The 23,272-nt window shown below is 39.0% G+C and overlaps 1 protein-coding gene across 4 annotated transcripts in view; it reads right to left on the bottom strand.

Moving 5' to 3' along the window:
* LOC131666605 (excitatory amino acid transporter) overlaps positions 1-23,272 on the bottom strand; it is a 521,775-nt gene that overhangs the window by 205,133 nt on the left and 293,370 nt on the right. For all 4 annotated transcript variants that reach the window (XM_058939426.1, XM_058939436.1, XM_058939453.1 and 1 more), the window contains one exon: positions 3,396-3,590. In XM_058939426.1, the coding sequence (XP_058795409.1) occupies positions 3,396-3,590 (195 nt within the window). The remainder of the gene's footprint in view (positions 1-3,395; positions 3,591-23,272) is intronic.

Below are 23,272 nucleotides of genomic sequence, written 5' to 3'. Positions count from 1 at the left end.
GACTTTATACCTAATCCGCTTAATCCTCTAGATGATATCGGATTAAAACCTAAGCTTTTATAAATCGCTTAAGCTAATAGGAAATAAAATGACGTAATCGGCGAATAAAATTAACTAAGTTTAATCAATAAAAACTACAGTCTTTTATGGGCCGAAAGACTAACGCACGCGAATAGGATTTACAATTAATTGTTAATATTTAGTGAGAGAGAGAGAGAGAGAGAGAGAGAGAGAGAGAGAAAGAGAGAAAGAGAGAGAGATAAAGAGAGAGAGAGAGAGAGAGAGAATTCGAAAATTACCGCGATAACTAATGCTCGATGCGAATACAAAAAGATTCAAGATCACGGTTGACAAAATTATAGCGATTATACCGCTTAAATCTTTGCACTGAGTTTCGCCGTTAAAAGTTTAAGTTTCCTGGGACAATTTTGATACGTGCGTGTGTGAGTTGCAAGGAAGTAGTGAATAGCAGCATTTTGGTAGCAGCAGCATTTTTGGTAGTAGCAGCAATATCGCAGATAGCAACAGATTCGAGGCAGCCAGCTGATTGATCCGAGGAGCAGATTTCTTCACTTCAACAATTACGGCTGATCACCGTAATTACACCGCAGGGTAGGTGCACCTCCCTTTATTGTTGCATGACAAAATACGTTCGAAAGTAATTTGTCAACCATGATCTTGAATCTTTTTGTATTCGCGCCGAGCGTTAGTTTTCGCGGTAATTTTCGAATTCTCTCTCTCTCTCTCTTTCTCTCTCTCTCACCGAATATTAATAATTAATTGTAAATCCTATTCGCGTGCGTTAGTCTTTCGGCCCATGAAAGACTGTAGTTTTTATTGATTAAACTTAGTTAATTTTATTCGCCGATCACGTCATTTCATTTCCTATTAGCTTAAGCGATTTATAAAAGCTTAGGTTTTAATCCGATATCATCTAGAGGATTAAGCGGATTAGGTATAAAGTCACTCACACCTAAGATAGAGCGAATGTCACAAGTCAAGTGACTCAAGGTGAGTTCAACTGAGTTGGAAAGAAGACACCGAAAAGAAATCATCTGACATAAAGGCGAATACACGTATAATTATACGTGTTTAACGGAGCGGCGGTTAGCTCTGCACCGTGGAAGTTTGTGCTTAAATAAATTTCTCATTTTTGTTAGATAACCTCCCCCGTTACAAAAGGGTATATAAATAGAAATGTTCATAGTGTACATATGAATCGAATCGAAGCTTTGTAATATCAATAACTGCTGTGTTAACTTAAACACTATTTAAGATTATATTAAATAAAAATATAGAATTATATCATATAAAATCATATAAAAAATATAATTATATATCATATATAAAAATAGTAGCACAATTCATTTTGGAATATAAATCAACTTAATTTTTAAACACTAGTTTCAATTATACATTACTCAAAATCCACATTTTTATATTGTGCATAATATTTTTTCGATTCAATAATAGTGTAGAAATAAAACTATAGGTGTATTTACATTTACTGTGTTACTGTATGATATTTTCAGTGAAGTTAGCGAACAGATATGCATTTTGTCTGTCAGTGTACCTCTTATTCAGCCATTGGTTTCACCATACCGTACAAAACAATCTTACATGGCTTCCTCAGGCTTCTTTTCCAAGATCATCTTCTTCTCTAACTGTACAGTCCCCACACATGATTTGTTACAAACTTCCTCTATGGCTGCTCCAACTTGCCTCTCATATTTTTTTATAGTTTTTGGTGAAAGTGTAGGCATGTCCATGCTTGACATGAATGCATTAATATATGAGGCTCCAATGCCAGTGTCAAACATTCCTGTAAATAATATTAAATCTCATTTATAATTTGAACGTAAATCAATTTATATTTTTTTATATATTATAAAGTCAAGTTACCAAAGGCTAATTTTCCATTAGCTTCATACGTTTTGTCAACTGAATTGTATTTTTGACTATGAACATATTTCAGTGAACCGCATTTTGTGTAATTTATCGTAAATACACTTGCTAGACCCATTCTCTTCTCACTCACTCTATCCTTGAATGATAAAGGCAACTGGCATTTACTGCACCACATCTCTTCTGATAATACGTTGAAGTTCATCGCACGGGTTACTGGCTCATAAGTGGAAGCATACTTATTTGTTTCATCCTAAAAAGTTTTTAATAGGAAGTATGTAGTTATATTCTAAAATTGGTAGTTTGCTCTCTTTCAATAATTATATTCTAAATATATTTATTTGCTGCAACGATTGATGAAATCATAAAACGGTATTTTACTTACGTGTTTTCGTTTCTCCTCGTTTCTGCAACACATGCGAGCAGACGTTCTCGTGAATTAATTACTTTTTTTTTGCAAATTTGCTTTTCTTCTTTCCTCTTGTATAGTGTAAGGGCGGCATTTTGTCAGTCAATAAACAAGTATGAGATTACGAGATACGTATAAACGCGATAATGGAGCAAAAGAGGTTATGCACAAAGAGAATAAAAGAGCAGACCAACGTATTTACATCACAAACTGCGACTACGCAATACTGCGCATGAACGCAGGTCAAATGTGCGATGCAGTCTGAGAGTCGACTACGTGAGTCTATTGAGCTTTAGGGAACAGCTACCTTAAAAAGTAAAACAGAATGGAAAGTCGGATTAAAGGTTGGACAGATGTACGAAATCAGAAAGCTATTGATGGTGTTCACGAAAAGCTCATAACTGAAATGATCAGAGGGCATAAGTTTTGTTGTAGGCGATAAACTTACAATGAAACCATTGGTTTTAACTGGGACATTACACTTACTGCGGTAAGGATTATAAGTCCAACTATAAAGAAATTATAATAAGCAACGGCATAACTTTCAGAAATCTAGTAAAAAAGTCTAAATATAATAACGGAGCAATAAGCCTACAACCAAATCGGAAGAACTCAATGAATACTTCGAGGGACGAATTTGTCACCACTTTGGACAGGCATAATTGCTATGCTATTTCATAGTATATTATGTCTTACGACTTGTAATATACTGTTGTCTAATTACGTTAAATTAAATAAAGTTTTCAAATAGGGTCTAAAATAGTATTGGTACACACTAAAGGTATTTCAATCGTCAATGTAAATCTAAGTTACAATTAAAATTCGAAATTTGATTGGGTCGTGTATTGAACAGTTTTTATTCAAAAATCTAATAATCTAATTAAGATAATAAAAAAACTTAAAATATAATGGTTAAAAATTAAAAAGTTTTATTTTATCAGGTTAGTACATTATTGTTAAGAGTAGTTCAACTCAACACGATTTTTCAAAACTAGAATATTAATAACTTAATACTTTCTAGTAGATGATAGATATATACATATATATATATATATATATATAGAAACACAGCTTAACTTACACAACTGTGACGATTTCTCCAAAACCTAGTAATATGCCATTCATTTGAGCAATGAAAATACTTGCTATGGCAACGAACATTGCCGTTCCATCCATATTGATGTTGCAACCAATAGGCAGCACAAACCGAGTTACGCGAGCATCAACTCGTAATTTTTCAGTCATCAAATGGAAGGTGACAGGAAGAGCAGCAGCCCTGTACATTTAATTTTTTAAATTATTTTCTAATCAATAAAAACATTAGTTAAAGTTTTAATAAAATAATTATTTCTCTTGATTTATATAATTTTAGTACAATTTAGATGGATTTAGAGTCAACAAATTTCTTCAATATACATGAATATACATATCTCTCCCTACCCTAAACACCTTTCAAAAAAAGTAAATCTGATATGTGAGTTAAGTCTAGTAGACTAACAAATCCATTTACTAGCTCTATGAAATTATAAACATAGAAATTGTAATTATGACTGCGAAGCGCTAATTTCAAATATATGGCCGTTTTACTATTCTTTAGAAATTGATCTAGCATATTTTATTTTATAAAGTTTAAGATTGGCGCTTTGTAAATTTCGTTCTTATTCATTTTTAAGCCCTATATAAATATCTAATCCATCTATCCTTCGAAATTACTTAATAAAGGGAGGCTGGATTAGATATTTGTAAAAACTTCAAAACTGTAAAAGAACAACGAAATCTATGACATCTTTTGTAATTATGTATTCCTACTTATCCCTATATATTTTTCATTATTTATTTAAGTAAATTGAATCTTTTATTGAATTCTTTTTATTCTTTGTAATAGCGACGGCCGTCCTTGGCCGGCAATCCTTTCCCGCTATCACCTAATTCTTTAAGGGGGAGGTAAGGGAGGCGGTGTATTGCTCCCAGCAAAGCAGAAGAGGAAAGGCGATCGCAATAAATATTCTCACTTTTTACCACATATATTTATTATAAAATCGCTACCTTGAGTCATGACGAACAGAACAATCTATCAAAATTTTAATCTAATACACAATAGCTTCTTACCAACTAAATGAGATGACCGGCACATGAGCGCCTTGCCATCTCATCACCGACTCGATACACAATAAAGAAAGTAAACTTAACCACTAGTTCAGCTGTGCCGGCCCGCGAGAGCCTGGCACAGCGCACAAGTGGCAAATAGCCAGGAAGGGTAAAACCGATTAAGGAAGAGAAACGAGAGGAGAGATTATGACCTGTTTAATTGGCGAAGTCCGTTGGGCTGGCGAGTTGATCTTCTTTCTGCCGGCTGGTGACTTCCTCAGATATGGCGTGACTGGTAGACAAAGGCCGCTCTCGAGAATACTGTGCTGGTGTGTTAGGTTGGTATGCTCTCGCTCGCGGGGTGACTTCCTAAATGTTCGCGAGAAACAACGCAATAGTGCGTGAGAGACTGCTTCTCACGCTCTCCCCACTCACTTGCCTAATCGGCGGCACGCGGCACCGCCAAGCGTGGCCAGTGTCGCGCCCCTAGCCGCACTATAGTTTTTCTCTCTCTCTCTCTCTCTCACTCTCTCTCTCTCTCACTCTCTCTCTCTCTCTCACTCTCTCTCTCTCTCTCACTCTCTCTCTCTCTCTCACTCTCTCTCTCTCTCACACACACACACACACTTTCGGTGACTGACGAGAGCCCATGTTGTTGCGCGCTCCTACTCACTAATACTGCTGCTGCTCTCTCTTTCTTTCTTGATGAAGAGAGAAACCGATGTTGAAAGAAAAGACTGGCATCAGGTACGAAAACATACGTGCGCCAGATGCTTGCCATGAGCCCTTGCCGATGTCGGAAAGAGAAAAGGGACGCACGGTGTAGGCCATGACCAACCTACACCGTTACACCTTATGTATTTTATATAGGCTCGTGTGTTTCCTATAGAGTGATAATAAAGCGATTCTGACACATTCAAAATTACATCAGTTCTGACGTAATAGGACAGGTGTTATGACCAAATCAGGGACTTCGAAAAGGTGCATTTTTTTAACTAAACAAATTACAAATATTTAATAACAATTTTTATGATTATACACTGTTAAATCCTAACTAAATCGTAGAACAAACAATTTATAAGTAGGAGATGTCATCTTTTATCCTCTTTCACTGTTTCGGTAGGTAAATTCAGCGCTTCCATGAATCAAACATCTGGTGTTTTCTCCTTGCGAGTGCACCAGCTATTTGGAAAAGTATTTTTTCAGAAATCTCACCAAAACAGCTAGCCATGTAACTTATTGTTCTTCAGACGTGTCGTGCAGAAATAAAATTTCATGTTTGTAAATCAGGACAGTTTAGTCTTTTTCGTTAACCTATTAACGATCAAAGAGGTCAGTTTTTGGACATATTTTTGATCGCAAAATTCATTTGTAAAACGAAACAATAAATTGATCCAGGGTACCATACCATATGTTTTTGGGTGTGCTGAATCTAAAATCCGGGCTCAAAATTCAAAAATTTTGCTTACATAATTAAATATGGCCGTTTTTTTATAAAAAAATAGGGAAATTTTGAAAAAAATAATTTTTTGGAATTTTTTTTCTATCATAACACATGTCAATATCGAAATCTTTCTTCAACCATGAGTGCACAAAATTGTTGAACTTTAACAGAAAATATTTATATTCAAAGTTTTTTTTTCCAAAATGGCGGAAAAAATGCCAAAATCTGGAAAAAAAATGCGTTTTAGGTTACTATTTTTTTCTCAAAAACTATGAGGTTAAGGAAAAAGTTTTATATAACAAAAATGTCTTATGATTTGTCAAGGAACACTCTAAAATTTTTTCAAATTTTTTGAAAGTTTTTTTAATTTTTTAAAAAATTACAGAATTGAAAATTTCGAAAAAATTCTGGAAAAATTAGAGAGTATTCTTTGACTAATTCTAAGACATTTTTGATCTTATAAATTTTTCCCGAAAGCCTCTAGTTTTAAAGGAAAAAATTCTCAAACAATTGTGGAAATTCTATTCAACCGTTTCAACTTTTGGAATTTCATAAGATAAGTTGGGGTATAAACATACCTAAGTTTAATTTATCAAGAGGTTCTAAATAAAGTATTGCGTAAGTATCTCTAAAGTGTGACTACTTTCAGTTTATATTTATATTTTACTCTTAGCGTAACCCAGAGACAACAGCGTGGACGTAGTAAAATCATGTCTCCTTCGAGGTGCTTGTTTATAGTGAGTCCCCTTGCCTCTTACTCTATGAGGTGTTTGTTATAGTAAGTCCCCTTGCCTCTCATTCCTCGGGGTGCTTTTTTATAGTGAGTCCCCTCGCCTCTCATTCTACGAGGTGCTTTTTTATAGTGAGTTCCCTGGCCTCTCACTGTAATCAGACATGCTTTGCTTTCATGCATGCACTGCAAAAAAACAAATTGCACTTCTCACAGTACACATATGTTCTTATTGGACAAATGGAACACTTGTTCTGTTTCTTTTTTCGAATTGTTGTATGTTTTTCCTTATTTTTTTCAGCATCATGAATGTAACTTTTCGCTATTGACATTGCAAATTCTTTAGTTCCAACTTTTTTTTTACTATCATCAGCAGCATTGAATATTACAACTGCATCTGTAATTGCTGCTTGGATAAGTCTAATGAAAACCACCCACGTCCACTTCTTTAAACGAATACTTGGCAACAAATTGTTACAGTGACCGTCGTGTACATCAACTCCACCCATGGACTGATTATATAGGTGAAAAGCTTGCGGAACTGGTATATCGACTTTTTTTTTCGATCAAACTGTATCTCTTTGCTGATGATAATGGAGTGATCCCTGCAGCTGTAGATAGTATTAATACTGGCTTTGAATCCATAACTGTGATGTAATTTATTCCAGAGTTTTTTTCATGCTTTACTGCATATGTTCCACGTGGAGCCTTTTTATGAATGACATTTTTTACTGGGACACGATTGTCTCTAACAGTTCCAGTACATTTCAATTTTAATCGGTTTAAATGCACAACAAGATCTAAATTTTTAAAGTAATTGTCAAAATAAAGATGATAAAGAGGAATTTTTGCATCAGAAGTCAATTCAAAAAAAGTCTTCAATAAATGTAAAACCACGCGAGATCCTAAAGCGCATTTAGATAACTTATCTCCTATTACAGAGTTCTTTCCACAGTATAAATCTAAATTGAATAAGTATCCATTAGCAGCGCACAAACCCCAAAATTTAAGACCGAATCGTGTAGGTTTTCCTCGTATAAACTGTTTCAAACACGTTCTAGCATACGATTTAGCCATCATTTCATCCACTGATAAAGCTGATTTCCAAAAGCAAAATTTCAGAATATTCTTTTGAAACAGTTTCAACAAAGCACGAACTCGCCAAGCCTTATCTTGTGGATCTTTATCTTTGGCCTTTGAGTATTTCAATTTAGACTTTATCATTTCAAAATGAGATCGTGACATTGCTGAACAAATTTTTTCACAAGATAAAAAAGGGTCAGTTGACCAATAATCTCTTTGAGATTTTCGTTTATTGAATGAACTTGTTATAATGATTCCGATGAATGTATTTAGATCAACTAATGATAAGTCAAAATAATTTTCCTTACATGCATCGATAATATAATTTTTCATTTCAATAGAAAAAAAATTTTCAAACAGTTCTCTTGGATAACATTTTCTAATTTTTTCTTTTGTAGATCTAGGAAATAATATTTTATCTTCATTTATATTGTGACGAGAGCAGGCCGTTTGCCGTCCGCGTTTCTCCCTCCCCCACTCGGCTAAGCGTGGTGGCCAACGTTGGGCGCATTTAAGTATGCGCCTAACACTTGGTCTTTTGTTTCAGCGCCAAGGACGAGCCAGCGCAGTTGAGCGCAAGAAAAGTTGAAGAGCGCGAAGAGAGAGTGAGAAAGAGAGAGAGAGAGAGAGTATTAGGCCTATGCAGGGATTGGCAGGCGCGCAACGCGTGACCGATAAGCGACGCGTCGCGTGCCGCCTAACTAATAGGTCAAGGTAGGGAGAGGAGCGAGCGCCGCTGAGCGACTGCAAGATGCGCGCAAGAATTAGTGCGTGAGAGAGTCGCAGCCGAGCCTTACTAGAGTGAGGGAGTAGAAGCCTAGTCCTACTACAGTGCGGAAGTCCGAGCCCAGCAGAGAGAGCAGTTTGGGATAGCCGGAAGGAAGGAAGATCAACCCTACCGGCAACGGCTCTGCCAGCAACTTCAGCCAGCCCACTTGCCAAGAGAGTCAACGTCGCCTACGGATACCTGGTCAGCGACAGCGGTTAACGACGATCTGACCAGAGACGACACCCGGTACTTCCTGCGGCAGCGCATCGCCCAGGATTCCCGACGTTGCGAGGAACAGGAGAATAAAGGTCAAGCCTTCCTTTTCTTCTTTCTCTCTACACTCTCTCTCTCTCTGTTGATGCGACGACCGGTGCGCGGTGAAAGAGATAGCCTGGCACTCACGTGCCGGCTATCTGAAGGTTCGCGCTAAGATTAATTTGCAGTGACGTAAGTTGCGACCGGTGAATTGTCCAGGCGCCCACGTGCCGGGCAATTTACCCGGTATTAGTTCGCGTAGTTTTAAGTAAGTTTGTAATAGGTTAAGTATGCGATTTGGTATTAGGATAAAATGCGAAATGTTCATTTGTGATTATCTTAAGTAGTTTATTGTTCGATTTGTAGTTTGTTGGTCGGTAATTTAGATTATGTTATGCGCGCGTATGTTCTGTGTGAATAATTATTAATAATAATAGGTTGTAAGTGAGATTTGATTCTTGTCTGTGTATAATTTATTTATCAACCTCCCCTCATTCTTCTCTCTCAATTGTCATGAGCGAAAGTGCCTCACTTACCCCGCAAAAGAATTGGTAACAAAGGATCAAGTTTTGTTACAATATCAGAATATATATTTCACCATCTACCCAATCAAATTTATGATCTTTTTCAAGCTTAGCTTGATCAGCTTGATAACTTTTTGAAACTCTCTTGTAAGTAGCTTTCGGTATTTTTCATCACGGTAATTATCTGAATCACTATCTGAATCTTTTTCAGAATCTGACGAACCAGAATATTCTGCATTTGGTATCATGCAATTTTCATCATCGTCTGTGGTGCATGATTCAGATTCACTTCCAGATTCAGAAGAAACAGCACTTCTCGATCTTTTTCGAGGCATTGCTAGTATAAACACGAAAGTGTTAAGAAAATCTCCTAATTTCAAAGGATAAATTTGAATAACTTTTGAGTTGAAAAACTACGTTATGTTTATCGACTTCAATCGATCTGCCCAAATGGGTTTTGGTAAAACTTTTCTAAGAGAAGAGATGGGCTACGCTGAGAGTAAAATCTAAATATAAATGTTATGAGCACTCAGGTAATACTCAGGTAATACGATTTTTTCCTCCAACCTCATGGAGAATGGAAATCCCGTACATCTTATCTTATGAAATTCCAAAAGTTGAAACGGTTGAATAGAATTTCCACAATTGTTTGAGAATTTTATTCTCTAAAACTATAGGCTTTCGGGAAAAATTTATAAGATCAAAAATGTCTTAGAATTAGTCAAAGAATACTCTCTAATTTTTCCAGAATTTTTTCGAAATTTTCAATTCTGTAATTTTTTAAAAAATTAAAAAAACTTTCAAAAAATTTGAAAAAATTTTAGAGTGTTCCTTGACAAATCATAAGACATTTTTGTTATATAAAACTTTTTCCTTAACCTCATAGTTTTTGAGAAAAAAATAGTAACCTAAAACGCATTTTTTTTCCAGATTTTGGCATTTTTTCCGCCATTTTGGAAAAAAAACTTTGAATATAAATATTTTCTGTTAAAGTTCAACAATTTTGTGCACTCATGGTTGAAGAAAGATTTCGATATTAACATGTGTTATGATAGAAAAAAAATTCCAAAAAATTATTATTTTCAAAATTTCCCTATTTTTTTATAAAAAAACGGCCATATTTAATTATGTAAGCAAAATTTTTGAATTTTGAGCCCGGATTTAGATTCAGCACACCCAAAAACATATGGTATGGTACCCTGGATCAATTTATTGTTTCGTTTTACAAATGAATTTTGCGATCAAAAATATGTTCAAAAACTGACCTCTTTGGTCGTTAATGGGTTAATAATAGCCCCGCTTAAATTTAAATGTAAACCTTACGATAAATAAATCAACCTTAAAATTAAATAAAATTAAAAAGCCCCTTTCTATTTTCAAACCAAATTCTAGCTAATGATTTTCGGCTTGTAAAGTTGAGTAGCCATGAACGGTGCCTAGTGCATAATTTTCAGCAGTTGCTGACGACAAAGAAAATTACGGTCATAACATACACTATAATAACTAATATGAATCAAGTTCGTTGACTGTAGATAGTCACTTATGTAAAGAAATAATGATTGATCACGGTTCGTTACCGGCGAGATAGCCGAGCCCAGTTCTTGAATGCGTTCGCGATAATTTACCGTTAAGCAAAATTAAAGCTAAAATTTCGGAAAAAAGGGGAAATTACTCGAATCCCGAATGTTAGGAAGGGTAAAATAACTAACACGAAGATATAAGGGAAAAAGCCTGTCACGGCATAAAAAGACCTTTTTATTTAAAAATCACTTACACAAAAGAACAATGAAAACGAATAAAACAATGAATTTTTATTCGCGGATGACGTCACGGCAAGCATAATGCCGGCGCCGCACGCACGCACGTGTTCGAAATTTTTTACACTCTCGATGACACTTTCACACACACTCATGCGCCAGTCACGAGAACAATTATTAAGCTTTTTACATACACGAAGTGTCGGTGACCACGTGGGTGGCCGAAAAATCGTTTCTAGCGATTAAAGATTTGCACGAGAAATGCACGCCGTACGTTGTACGGCAGTTCGCGAGGGAGCTCCGCACCCAGGACGATGTCGTCGACGACAGCCGACCAAGCCGGAAGACCTCGAGGTACCCACGATGATTGACGACAGCATCAGCAGATGCTGCCGCCACTCTAGGTATTTCTAGAGCTCCAGTACCCTCACACACATGCATACGCATACATTATGACTTGCGCGCGCAGGCGCTGGATCGTGTCGATAGAAAAATGTAGCGATGCTACATACTGCTGGCCAGGATTATTTACATTATAATAATATAGTAGGTTAGACTTTACGTAATAATATACAAAGTGTTAGTAGTCCGATTGAGTTAAACCGTTTTGATCTAGTTGAATCTTTGGTTAGTTGATAAACGAGTGAAGTCAGTTTCCGTTGGAGGGATTGCTCCTCTGATTAGCGTTGTTATCACAATCGATTAATCGGAATTAAGCAAGTTTAACATTATATATATATATATATATATAAATTTTCTCTGGAACCAAGTAACGCAACTTAACTAATTAGAACAACTAATTCTACATAAATAATAATTTAATTCACGCAATTGAACAATGTATCATGAGTAGACGATCTAGCTATCTATGGACTATCGATGCACCGCTTGCCCGAGACCCGCCACGGTCCAGAACTCCGAGCCCCGCATCCGGGGGAAGAAAACCTGATCCCGATCAGGTATCGCGTTCGGCATTGCCGCTTCTGGCTGTAAGGTCTCCGACTTCATCATTCACGCGGGCCAGGCCTTTATCGCTCGCACAGGATACGACATGGTCCAACTCGTTTATGGCGAACCACATCGCACACATCTGGGGCGCTCATGACGCAGGGGAAGATGCTCCCGGAGCTCTCGACGAAGACTCTTCGTCCTGAACCACAGGCAGGGCGCAGAGCCGAGTGATGTTCCTCTTGTAGATTCCTGACGCCATTTGCACGGACGCTATCCTGGCGATGCCATCACTCCCAGGGTGGACCTTTGTGATGACACCCAGTGGTCAACTTGCACACGCGGAATCGTCTTCCATCGATACGGTCACAGCGCCTGGGGTTTAAATCGCGCTCGAATTTAGCCATTTTTGGCGAGTTTGCAGTTCGTGCAGGTATTCAGTCCACCACTTCGACCAGAAATGCTGTCTGACCTTGGAGATAAGTTGGTAAAGCTTCAGACGATTGTCACGAACTGAAAGAAAATCAGGTTCGGGTAAGAAATCGAACGGATGCCCAATCAAGATATGAGCAGGCGTTATAACTAACGGGTCGTTAGGATCCGCGGAGATCGTGTACAAGGGACGGGAATTGAGAATAGCTGCGATTTCTTTAAGTAGTGTTTCCAGTTGCTCATACATGAACTTTTGATCTTTCACGACTCGATTCAGATGGTGTTGAAAACTTTTGACCGCAGCCTCTTATAAACCGCCAAAATGCAGAGAGGGATGGATTAAATTGCCACTCGAAACGTTTGGACGCGACAAAGCTCTGAATCGCTTCTTGGAATTCCAGAGTCGCGTGTAATTCGTAAAGTTTTTTGAGCTCGTTGTTCGCTCCTACGAAATTCGTCCCGTTATCGGATTTCATCACTCGAGGTTTGCCGTGTGTACTAATGAACCGACGGAGACAGGCTATGAATCCCTCGGTGGATTGATCAGATGCTAATTCGATATGAACGGTCTTCGATGCCATACAGACAAAGACGCAATCATAAGTCTGTATAAAGTTACGATTACGCTCCTTCTTTTCCTTGATCAGGATTGGACCGAATAAATCTACTCCCGTTTGACTAAATGGAAACTTTGGGATCACCCTAGACTCCGGTAGATCAGCTATCTTAACATGCGGAAATTTGGGTTTTTGACGAATACATGGCACGCATTGATGAACGACGTGCCGAACTTGATTCTTTCCGTTGAGAATCCAGAACCTTTCGCGCAATGCGTAAAGTGTGGATTGAACTCCACCGTGAAGATTTCGTTGATGAGCATCACGAATTATGAGATCAGAAACGAGGTGCTTGCTCGGAAGAATATTCGGATGTCTTTGATTAAACAGAAGATCTGAGTTTTTCAAGCGCCTTCCCACTCTAATGAGCCCATCGTTAACAAGGAATGGATTGATTTCATCGAATTTAGTCCTATCCTTGAACGCCCCGTTAGGGTTTCTGGAGTTGAGTTCTTTAGCAGATTCAAGAAGCTTAATTTCGTGGCCAAAATTCTCACGTTGAATTAAAAGAAGAATAGAACGCTCGACCCGACTAATTTCGGTGGGAGAAAAATAACGTATACCTTTCTGCGACCTATTCGAATCTGGTGTACCCGTTCGGCAACCGTCCCTTGTTCTTCCATCGAAGCGAGTATGCTATCGACCTAATCAAGCATCTGTAATCGGAAAATCGAGAATATATCGTGCTACTGGATAAAGTAGTAACGAAGACGAGTCCTTCCTTCAGACCCGGTAGGTCCTTGGGAGGCGAATCCAACGGTCGAGGCTGATTTTCCTCTTTCAAAGACAGCCACTGAGGGCCAAATTCCCAGAGAGTGTTGCTCAGAAGTTCGCTCGGTAACTATCCGCGTGACAGTGAATTAGCTGGATTGTCCCCCGACCGAACGTGTCTCCACTCGACCTCATCACCCAATTTTTGGATGTCAACTACTCGATTGTGCTCATAAGTTCTCAACAGATGAGGAGCCTTTTTAACCATCAAAAACGATCATTAAGTCTGACCAGAGTGTCGCCTGATCGATCGGAAAAACTAGCTACTTCCTAGATTCGACGTACAATTTTTTCAGAAGTACTGCTCCAGCTAACTCCAGTCGTGGTATCGTTTGATGAGTCAACGAAGAAATTGGATTTGCTTATGAGCAACCTTACAGTGACGTGATTGGTAGAGTCGAGCGTACGAACGAACAGGCAAGCGCCATATCCGTTCATTGACGCATCACAAAAACTGTGAACTTCGGTGCAGATTGGGTTCTTGCAACGGAAATACCGTGATACCGCAACCTCCTGTACTTGGGGTAATTGATCAACAAACTTGATCCACTTGGTGTGAATATCCTGAGGTAACGATTCGTCCCAAGTCACCTTCGCTCGCCAGCAACCTAACAAAAGGGTTTTGGCGTACAAAATCAAAGGTCCTAATAGACCTAACGGGTCGAATTTTGGCTACTTGGGAAAGAAGTTTCCGCTTTGTAGAAACTAATGCGACGTCTTCCGGGTCTGACGAGTATGTGAAAATATCTCGTTGAGAATCCCAAACGATCCCTAGAGTCTTCTTGACGGGATTATCTTGAATTCCGCAGTCCAACTCGAAAATTTTCTTATCGATGTTGTCCGAAGCGGATGGATGATTAGACGACCATTTTCGAATAACGAACTCTCCCCGACTAAGAAGTTGAATCATCTCGTCGCGAATCGCCAAGATCTCCTCCAGTGATTCTGCACTGGTAGTATAAATAATCTAGGCAACATTATGTGAATACTATAATACGAGGGTGGTCCGATAAGTACATCGCGCCATCGGCCTCACCGCCCGATGGCGCCACTCTCGCAAAAGAAATATTCTATCACGTAGTACAACCTCCTCGATGGTTACTGTCAAGATTTCAGCCGGATCGGAGTTGTAGTTTATTTTTGAGAGCGTGTGAAAGCAAGTGTGTCCGTTGATTTTTGAAAAATGGAAAAAGAGCAATATCGGTCGGTGATTCGATTCTTGTTTTTGGAAGGAAAATCGCGCGGCGAAATCAAAAAGCGCTTGGATGCTGTGTACGGTGACTCTTCTCCTTCGATGGCGACCGTCAAAAATTGGTTTAACGAGTTTCAACGTGGTCGCACGTCGATTTTTGAAGAGCCACGTCCAGGTGCTCCGAAAACGGCTACCACGGAGGATAACGTGACAAAAATTCACGATCTCGTATTGGCAGATCGACGATTGAAAGTGCGCGAGATAGCTAAGATCGTAGGTATCTCAAAAGACCGCGTGGGTCATGTCCTGCATGAAATTTTGGGTATGAGAAAGCTGTCGGCGCGATGGGTGCCACGTTTGCTCACTCCGGACAACAAGCGCAACCGTGAGACAACTTCAGAGCAATGTCTGACGCTGTTTCAGCGTAATCCGAAGGAGTTTCTGCGTTGTTTCGTGACAGTCGACGAAACATGGATCCACTGTTGAAAAATAAAACGCCATTTTTCCAAAATTTTCGTTTTTCTTTTGTAGGCTAAGTACTTATCGGAGCACCCTAGTATATATGTGGATGATTATATAAGTTTAAATAAGTTATATATTAAAACTTAATAAACTCATTAGAAATTCGATAATAATCATCCATCAATGTGTTAAATACACTAATATTTTCAATTCGTATACCAGTAATATATTCGTCTATGATTGTCACGGCTACTTTTCTTTTTTTTTATTACTCTAAGTCTATTTACAGTCTGTCTGATGTATAGAGACAATAAGCAAATTTTTTTGTTTAGAATTTAAAATTACGTTGTTTAGAATTTAGAATTATTTTATTAGAATTACGTTGAGTGAGTTGCTGCTGCTTTCTATATTATTAGCTGTTTTAAAAGAAATGTTGCTGGTTATGCCTTCCTCTATATAAAGAGTATCTTTTTTTCAGTCGACTTTTATGTTATTGCTTACTTTATTAAATGTAGTGTAGAGTAATTAGTACAGGTGAATAATCTGATGATAAATCTAAGAATCATAACACTTCCAAATAATTTTTGTTTATACCTTTTACTATAGCAAAGTCAATCAAATCCAGAAGCTTGTTTATATCTGTAGACCAGTACCTTGGTTCTCCAATAGATATCGGAATGTAGTTATTTTTTTATAGTATTTCATTGAGTATTCTTTGGAATTGATGATCTAGATCCCCACCACGGATGTTTCATATTATAATTGCCTCCTACTATAAAGTGATTTCCAAGTGTGTTGAAAAAGTTAGTTCAGTTTTCTTTTGTAATTGTTTTTTGGAGGACAGCAAACGACTGATATTGTTATCGGCCCGTCTTTATCCTTGATGATTACATTGGTTGCTTGTAAATACATTTCGCTATTGTAAGTGTGGATGTATAGTGTAGTAATGGTTTATTTTTGTTTTGATTATAATCGCAATACCTCCGTGTGCTTTATTAAATGGATGATTGGTTTTATGTACAATGTAGTTTGGTATAGTAAGATAGTTATTACTTGTAAAATATGTTTCTGATATCAACATGATGTCTATATTTTCATAGATTAAAAATGCTTCTAATTCAATATGCCTCTGCATAAGACCGTTTGCATTCCAGATAGCGAGTTTTAAAATGCTCATTATGCAATTTTGTTTACTAGTACAGTTAAAAGATTTAACGTAATATCCATTCTTGTTATTAGCTGCTATTTATGTTTACTTCGTTAGTATGTCTACTTAGCCCTACTTGAACTACTATTTGTTTTGATATTTCTATCTCACTCTGATCGTTTTGTTTTGATATTACCTATGTATATGTTATATTTGGTCAAACTTTATTAACGTTATCATTTAAATTTGAATTTGAATTTTGATGAACTTGAATACTGTTTTGATTGAGCATCTTTTCTCTTAGTCTAGGAAATATTTATTTCTGTAATGCTTAAAAACTCGGTATCCTTTATAGTTTGTGGTGTAATTTTATACATATAATTTTATATATAATTTTATATTATAATTTTATAATTCTATACAGTTTGCACATGTTACTTCTTTTATTTTTTGTTTCATTAGACATTTTTTTGGTTTGGTGTTGTTCAGCACATTTCATACACACAACACTTTTGTAACAATAGTTTTTTGTATGCTCGTATTCTTGGCAGTTTTGACATTGACGGATTTCTCTTTTAACGTTCGGTGGCTCGAATTTGAATACCATGTTTTATAGTCAGTTTACCTTATAAATTTCTTGGATTTTATAATCATGTTCAATTTCAACTGTGAATAGTGGCAACAGTAGTTTTGTGATATGATGTATTATATTATGAATACTTTATACTTCATATTCATGTTCTTCTATAGCTATCTTTAATTCATCTATATCAACAGACGGGTGAATACTTCTTAATATAACTTTGAAACCTTTTCCTTTTTTGCGCTGGTAGGTGTAAAATTGCGTGTTTCTTTTTTTCAATTCAGTAATAATTAGCAAATATTTTTCGAAAGTTGTTGGCTGAATTTTAATTTTGTTTAGTTCTATCACTTTTAAGGTGTAATTTTCTTTGGCTATTGAGTCTAATAGATTTTCTAACGGTTTAATATTCTCTATATTGTAAACGAAAATCGGAGGGAATTTGCTTTTTAACTTATTTGCTTCGTTGTTTGCTTCTTCACTGTGATTTTCTTTATTTTCTGCAAATATTTCCTACCTGTTTCTTGTGTTACTTAGCCAGTAAACCGATAATTATGCTTCTAGTTTTTTGTTTTGGATTTGGTTTTCTGAACTGTTTCTTTGTCTTCTGCCGCTTATGATTTTCCATTTTTCGTTGTTTTTATTAGGAATAGTCTTGTTATCGTGGCTATTTAAGCCGTTGTTTACTTTCTTTTGGAGTTTATTAAATTAAATTTTCAATTTAACTGTCACTTCATTGCATGACTAATACTTTAACTTTTAGGGTAAAGCGCAATGTTGACAGGTTTGCAGACCTCAGTGGTCAAACGTTGAATGACGGCGACTTTTGAATGATGATAATATTCAGTATGTAACCGAATTAATCCACAAAAGTGCAAGTAGCTTAGAAAAAAATCGTTTTTCTTTTCAAAAGAAAGAAGGGTATCTGAAATATACAAGTGGCACGAAATACACAGCGCACATGAAATCGGTTACCGGCAATTCATTTGGTAATCTCCGCTTTTACTTGTAACTCGACGAAACGCAGCCGACCGTTACAACAAATGCAGGGGCCGATAGAACTACTCAATCACACATGCCTGCATACAACTTTCGTGTGGTTGGAAGAAATAAAGCGTTGACAATATATAATAGTGATAGTAACAATAATTGTAAGCGTACAAACGGCATGTTTTTGTTTAGCAAAGCGGTTGTTGCATGACAGTAGTGGAATCTTGTTGATACATAGAAGTGCAAGGCAGCGCAAATGTACGTGTAAAGACTCAAGCTAATTGTATAATCTAAGAATTACAAATAAGAAAACCTCAAAGAGGTGCGCACGAGCTTAATATATAAACTTAATTTAACGCAGAGGGGGGGGGAGGTGTATTTATAGTTTTGATTAGAGGGAGAGATTTGTTCCATCAGTCAGGAGTCGATAATGCAAATATCTGCCACCCACCAGTAGATATGAGGGGTTAGGAGCGAACGCAGAGACATTATACGGGCGTGAGATATGGGGTAGGTAAGCGAGGGCAGCTGTACGTATCATTTGCTCCTGGGCAACCCGAATAGAGAATCTGTCGATTTCAAGGAGTAAAAGGAGATCAAATAACCAGTACTTGAATTCAGTGAGTCGTTCCAAGGAAAAAGTGGTCATTTCAAGCTGGTTTAGGAGATCCATACCTCTAATTGCAAATGATCTCTTCCAGGACTCAGTGCATGGAGCGCGAAAATGGAAGGCCGCGGGTACATTGCGGGTAGAGCGGCGAGCGATAGTAAGTTGATTCAGTAGTGATAAGTGGCCAGTCAGATACGACGGACCATTGTTGCAGACGACCTTATAAAATAATTTTGCGAGGGCGAGTTGACGTGTCGATGAGAGTGTGAGCCAGCGTAGTTTCAGGCGGTGGAACGTAACGTGAGAGGTGAGGTCGTTATTTGGTAGGAATGGGATATTACCAGAGAGGAATCTGACACAGGCGTTTTGCGCCACCTGGAGGTCACGAGTGCGTGTCTTGTCAAGATCCATGAAGACGGTGGACGAGAAGTTTAGTAGTGGGAGTACCAGTGACTCAACCAGAGTCTTGCGGAGAGCGAACGATAAAGACCGGCGATAGAACTTAAGAGAGATGAGAGAGCCGTAAACCTTCCTCACAACGTCTGAGGTGTGTGACTTCCATTGGAGCGTAGGAGAGAGGGTAACCCCAAGGCTCTTTGCCGCCATCACGAAGGGGATCATATGACCATTGACGGTGATGCGGGGCAAGATGGTGAGGTCAAGGACAGTCACATACAATGCGCTGCCCAAGATCATAGCATTCGTTTTAGCAAAGTTGAGATCAAGGCCATTCCCCAAAGCCCAGTCAGTCACGGCCTGTGCATCTCGCTGGGCCTCGGCGATGCCACGCTCAATGTCCCGCGGGAAGCAATGCACATATATCTGCGTGTCATCCGCATAGATGATATACTTGGCAGATAACAGGACCATCGGAAGGTCGTTGATGTAGATGGCAAAGAGTAGTGGGCCAAGGACACTCCCCTGCGGGACACCGGTAGCAGTACGGAGCCATTCGGAGACAACGCCTCCCTCATCGACCACCGCCTGTAGGCGATCCGCCAAATAGTTGAAAAACCATTTGAGGGCTTTGTCGGAGAGGTTTATGTTGCGCAGCTTGGTGATCAATCGCAAGTGGCAGATACGATCAAAGGCTTTTGAGAAGTCAAAAAGCACAAGGATGGTGAGAAGCCTATTTTCGGTAGCGAACCGAACATCGTCGAGAAGACCAAGGAGCGCGGTCTCGGTGGAATGTCCCTTTCTAAACCCAGCTTGGCGGGAGTCGAGTAGGTGGTGCTGCTGAAGGTAGGCTGACAGTTGACGATGGACGAGGGGCTGGAAAAGCTTCGAGGGCTCACATAGCTTAGCGATAGGTCGCGTGTCCGAAAGGGATGGAGAGGGAAACAAGCACACGGTGCAGGCCATGACCAGCCTACACCGTCACACCCCTGGAAGCGCAGTTATTTTTGCTCGCTTGTACGCCGCCATGCGAGCACGCATGAGGATGCGAATGTCGGCTGATACCCACGGCTTTGCCTTGGCAGACAGTTTTGTCTGGCGAACCGGTGAAGACTGGGGAAGAATCTCGACGACAGACGCCAACGACGAGTCGCTGCTACTAGTATGTTGATGACTCCTGCAGACGAATGTTCAGATCCCCTGGGGCGCAGTGACGGCGACACACAGGCGATGTAAAGGAGCGCGTTGCATTCAGTGCATAACAAAGTATTGTCGATACGGTGCAGGGGAAACAGACATTTAGCGCATAGACTGGACATAGAAGCAGATCGGTGTTGACAGACAGGGGAAAGCTACATGAGCGAGAGATGTTGGCAGAGGCAATAGTTGATTGTCCGACCGTAGAGAGTTTGACGAAGTCAAGAAAAGCGGAGACGCCACGGGCAGATTTCAAGTTTTGAATTTCGCGGGTGATTGCGTGCCAAACAGACTAACTTTTCTAACTAACTAGAGTAACTTTTCCCAGCTGAATAGGTAAACAAAACGAGCAGACAAAATGTAAACATAAACACAATATTTGGAAACTCGGCAAAATACTTATAAAAGCGTGTTATATGAAAATGCGCGATAACGCAAGCGGAGTACAATAGTGCAAATTTATGCAACGCATACGAGGGTGCAGATAGGCATGCACGAGATTTGGGATTTTTCTCTCTCTCTCACCAACATGTAGGTAGAGTGCAGGCGAGGACAGCTACGGCGAGTTGGAGCAAAGCCGAATGTGTTGTAGAGGTGCAGCAGCACAGAGATGCAGCTGATGCAGTGGACGCAGATGAGAGCGTAGTGTGTAGAAGCGCAGGTGTGCAGAAGCGTGTGTGTGTGTAAGGTGTAGTTGTTTATGTTTGTAGGTTATGTTGTGTAGCCGGGTATTTAATCGCCTCCGCAGCTCGAAAAATGCAATAAAAATTGCGATTTATTGCCCAGGCATGAGAGCCGCAGTCGGCGAATACCCTGCAAAGTGAGTTTTCACTCCGAGAAGGAAAACAAGATGAGTAAGGCAGAGTATCAACAGAGCGAAAAAAGGAGGTGTTGTACGTACCAGAGAGAGAGAGAGAGAGAGAGAGAGAGAGAGAGAGATTTGATTTGATTTGATTAAACTTTATTAAGCCATGAGGTATAACCCCGTAGGCTCCAAGCAAAAGATACAGCAAAGGATTAACTTAAAATTAAATTACATAACATTGAGAGAAGCAGTAAGATCATAACATAAAAACTTAAAACTAGACTTAGTGATTAGCGCTGAAAAATAACATAAGAAGCAGACTAGAGTTTATAACAGTGACTGCTAGAAAATTGCAAGGAATACGCAGTACAGTATGAACGCAACGGACTTAAAAATAGAAACGAGTAGACTAAAATTAACTTAAACTAGACTTAAAATTAAACTAGGAGATCAGTGGTATCTAAAGAGTTGACAAAACAAAAACATCAAATAAACTGTACAATGATAAAGAGGGCTGCGTTAGGTAGAAGGTAGGCTGCAAGAATAAAGCAGGAATGTGAGAAATGTGCATAGGTGTGTCAAGGAAGTGAGTTAAAAGGTGGGAAATTATAATCCTGGAGTTAGGAGATACTCGGAGGTAGAAGTGAAGGCCGAAACATTAAAAGGCAGGGAAACAGGAGGTAACTTAAGGAGTAAGGACATGTTTGCAAGATAGTTAGGGTTTAAACGTTTGCGGAAAAGCTGCTGTTCAAGAATTGCAAAAAGTGAATTTAGCCAGAGCTTTAGTTCATACAAACGATCGATGCTGAAATCGGTTATGGAAAGCTGGTTTAAGAGAAACATGCCATAAATGGCGTAGGAGTAATTCCAAGCCATCGTTCTGGGAGCAGGGTAAGAGAAGGCCTTTGGGTGGTTTCGAGATGAGCTTTTGATGTTGGGTAAATTAGGTTTGGAGAGATGAGTGGTGAGGTAACTGGGCATGGATGAAGAAATTGTTTTATAGAAATGAAGGATAAGAGAGATATGACGTTGAGACTCCAGGGTGAGCCAACCCAGGCGTAGACGGTGAAAAGAGACATGAGATTCTATGTTAGTTGAAGGAATGAAAGGGATGAAGCCTGACACAAAACGGACACAAGGATTGTGGGCAATTTGCAGGGCATTAGTGCGAGTTTTGTCGAGTTTTATGAAAGCAAGAGAGGCATATTTAAAATGGGGGAAGATGAGGGTCTGAACTAGGTATTTCCGAGTGGTGAAAGAGAGTGATTTCTTATAGAATTTCAGAGTATTGAGACTGGAATAAACTTTAGTGATGATATTTGTAATGTGAGGTTTCCATTGTAATGTGGAGGTGATGGTAAGGCCAAGATTTCTGACTGAGACAGAGAAAGGGATAGGAATATTGTTAACAATGATATTAGGTAAGGAGTTGAGGTCAAGAGAGGAGACATAGAGTTCGCTGCCAATTATCATCACCCTTGTCTTAGCAACATTCAACTGAAGCCCGTTCCGGACCGCCCAGTCAGCAACCGCCCAGGCATCCAGCTGAACCCTCCCAAGACCCTCGACGATTTCAGAGGGCAGGCAGTGAGAGTAAATCTGGGTGTCGTCGGCGTAGATAATGTGGTTGCAGAAAAAGAGGACCCTGGGAAGGTCATTAATGAAAATGGCAAAAAGGAGGGGGCCGAGAACACTGCCTTGAGGGACTCCAGACTGTGCACGCAACCATTTGGATACAGTGCCACCCTGGTCGATAACAGCCTGGAGCCTATCCGACAAGTAGGAAAAAAACCAGCGGAGAGTGTCATCGCCCACATTACACTGTCTGAGCTTAGTGATAAGGAGGTCGTGGGGAATAGAATCGAAAGCCTTTGAAAAATCAAATAAGAGGAGGATGGTCAGTTTTCGTTTTTCTATTGCATATCTTATGTCGTCAAGTAGGGCTATAAGGGCAGTTTCAGTAGAATGCCCCCTGCGGAAACCTGTCTGTCTTTTGTCAAGTATGTCGTGTTTGTCAAGGTAATTAGAGAGCTGTCTATGGAGGAGGCGTTCGAAAATTTTAGAGGGTTAAGAGAGTTGAGCAATCGGTCTAGTGTCGGATGGAGTCTGTGGTGATTTGATTTTGGATAATGGTCGGATGAGGGTCTGTTTCCATAATTTA

Source organism: Phymastichus coffea, unplaced genomic scaffold, assembly GCF_024137745.1.
Source record: "Phymastichus coffea isolate CEN01 unplaced genomic scaffold, Cenicafe_Pcof_1.1 PCOF00004, whole genome shotgun sequence".
Lineage (NCBI taxonomy): Eukaryota > Metazoa > Arthropoda > Insecta > Hymenoptera > Eulophidae > Phymastichus > Phymastichus coffea.
The sequence above is the reverse complement of the archived record's forward strand: the minus strand, read 5'-3'. Positions and strand labels throughout refer to the sequence as shown.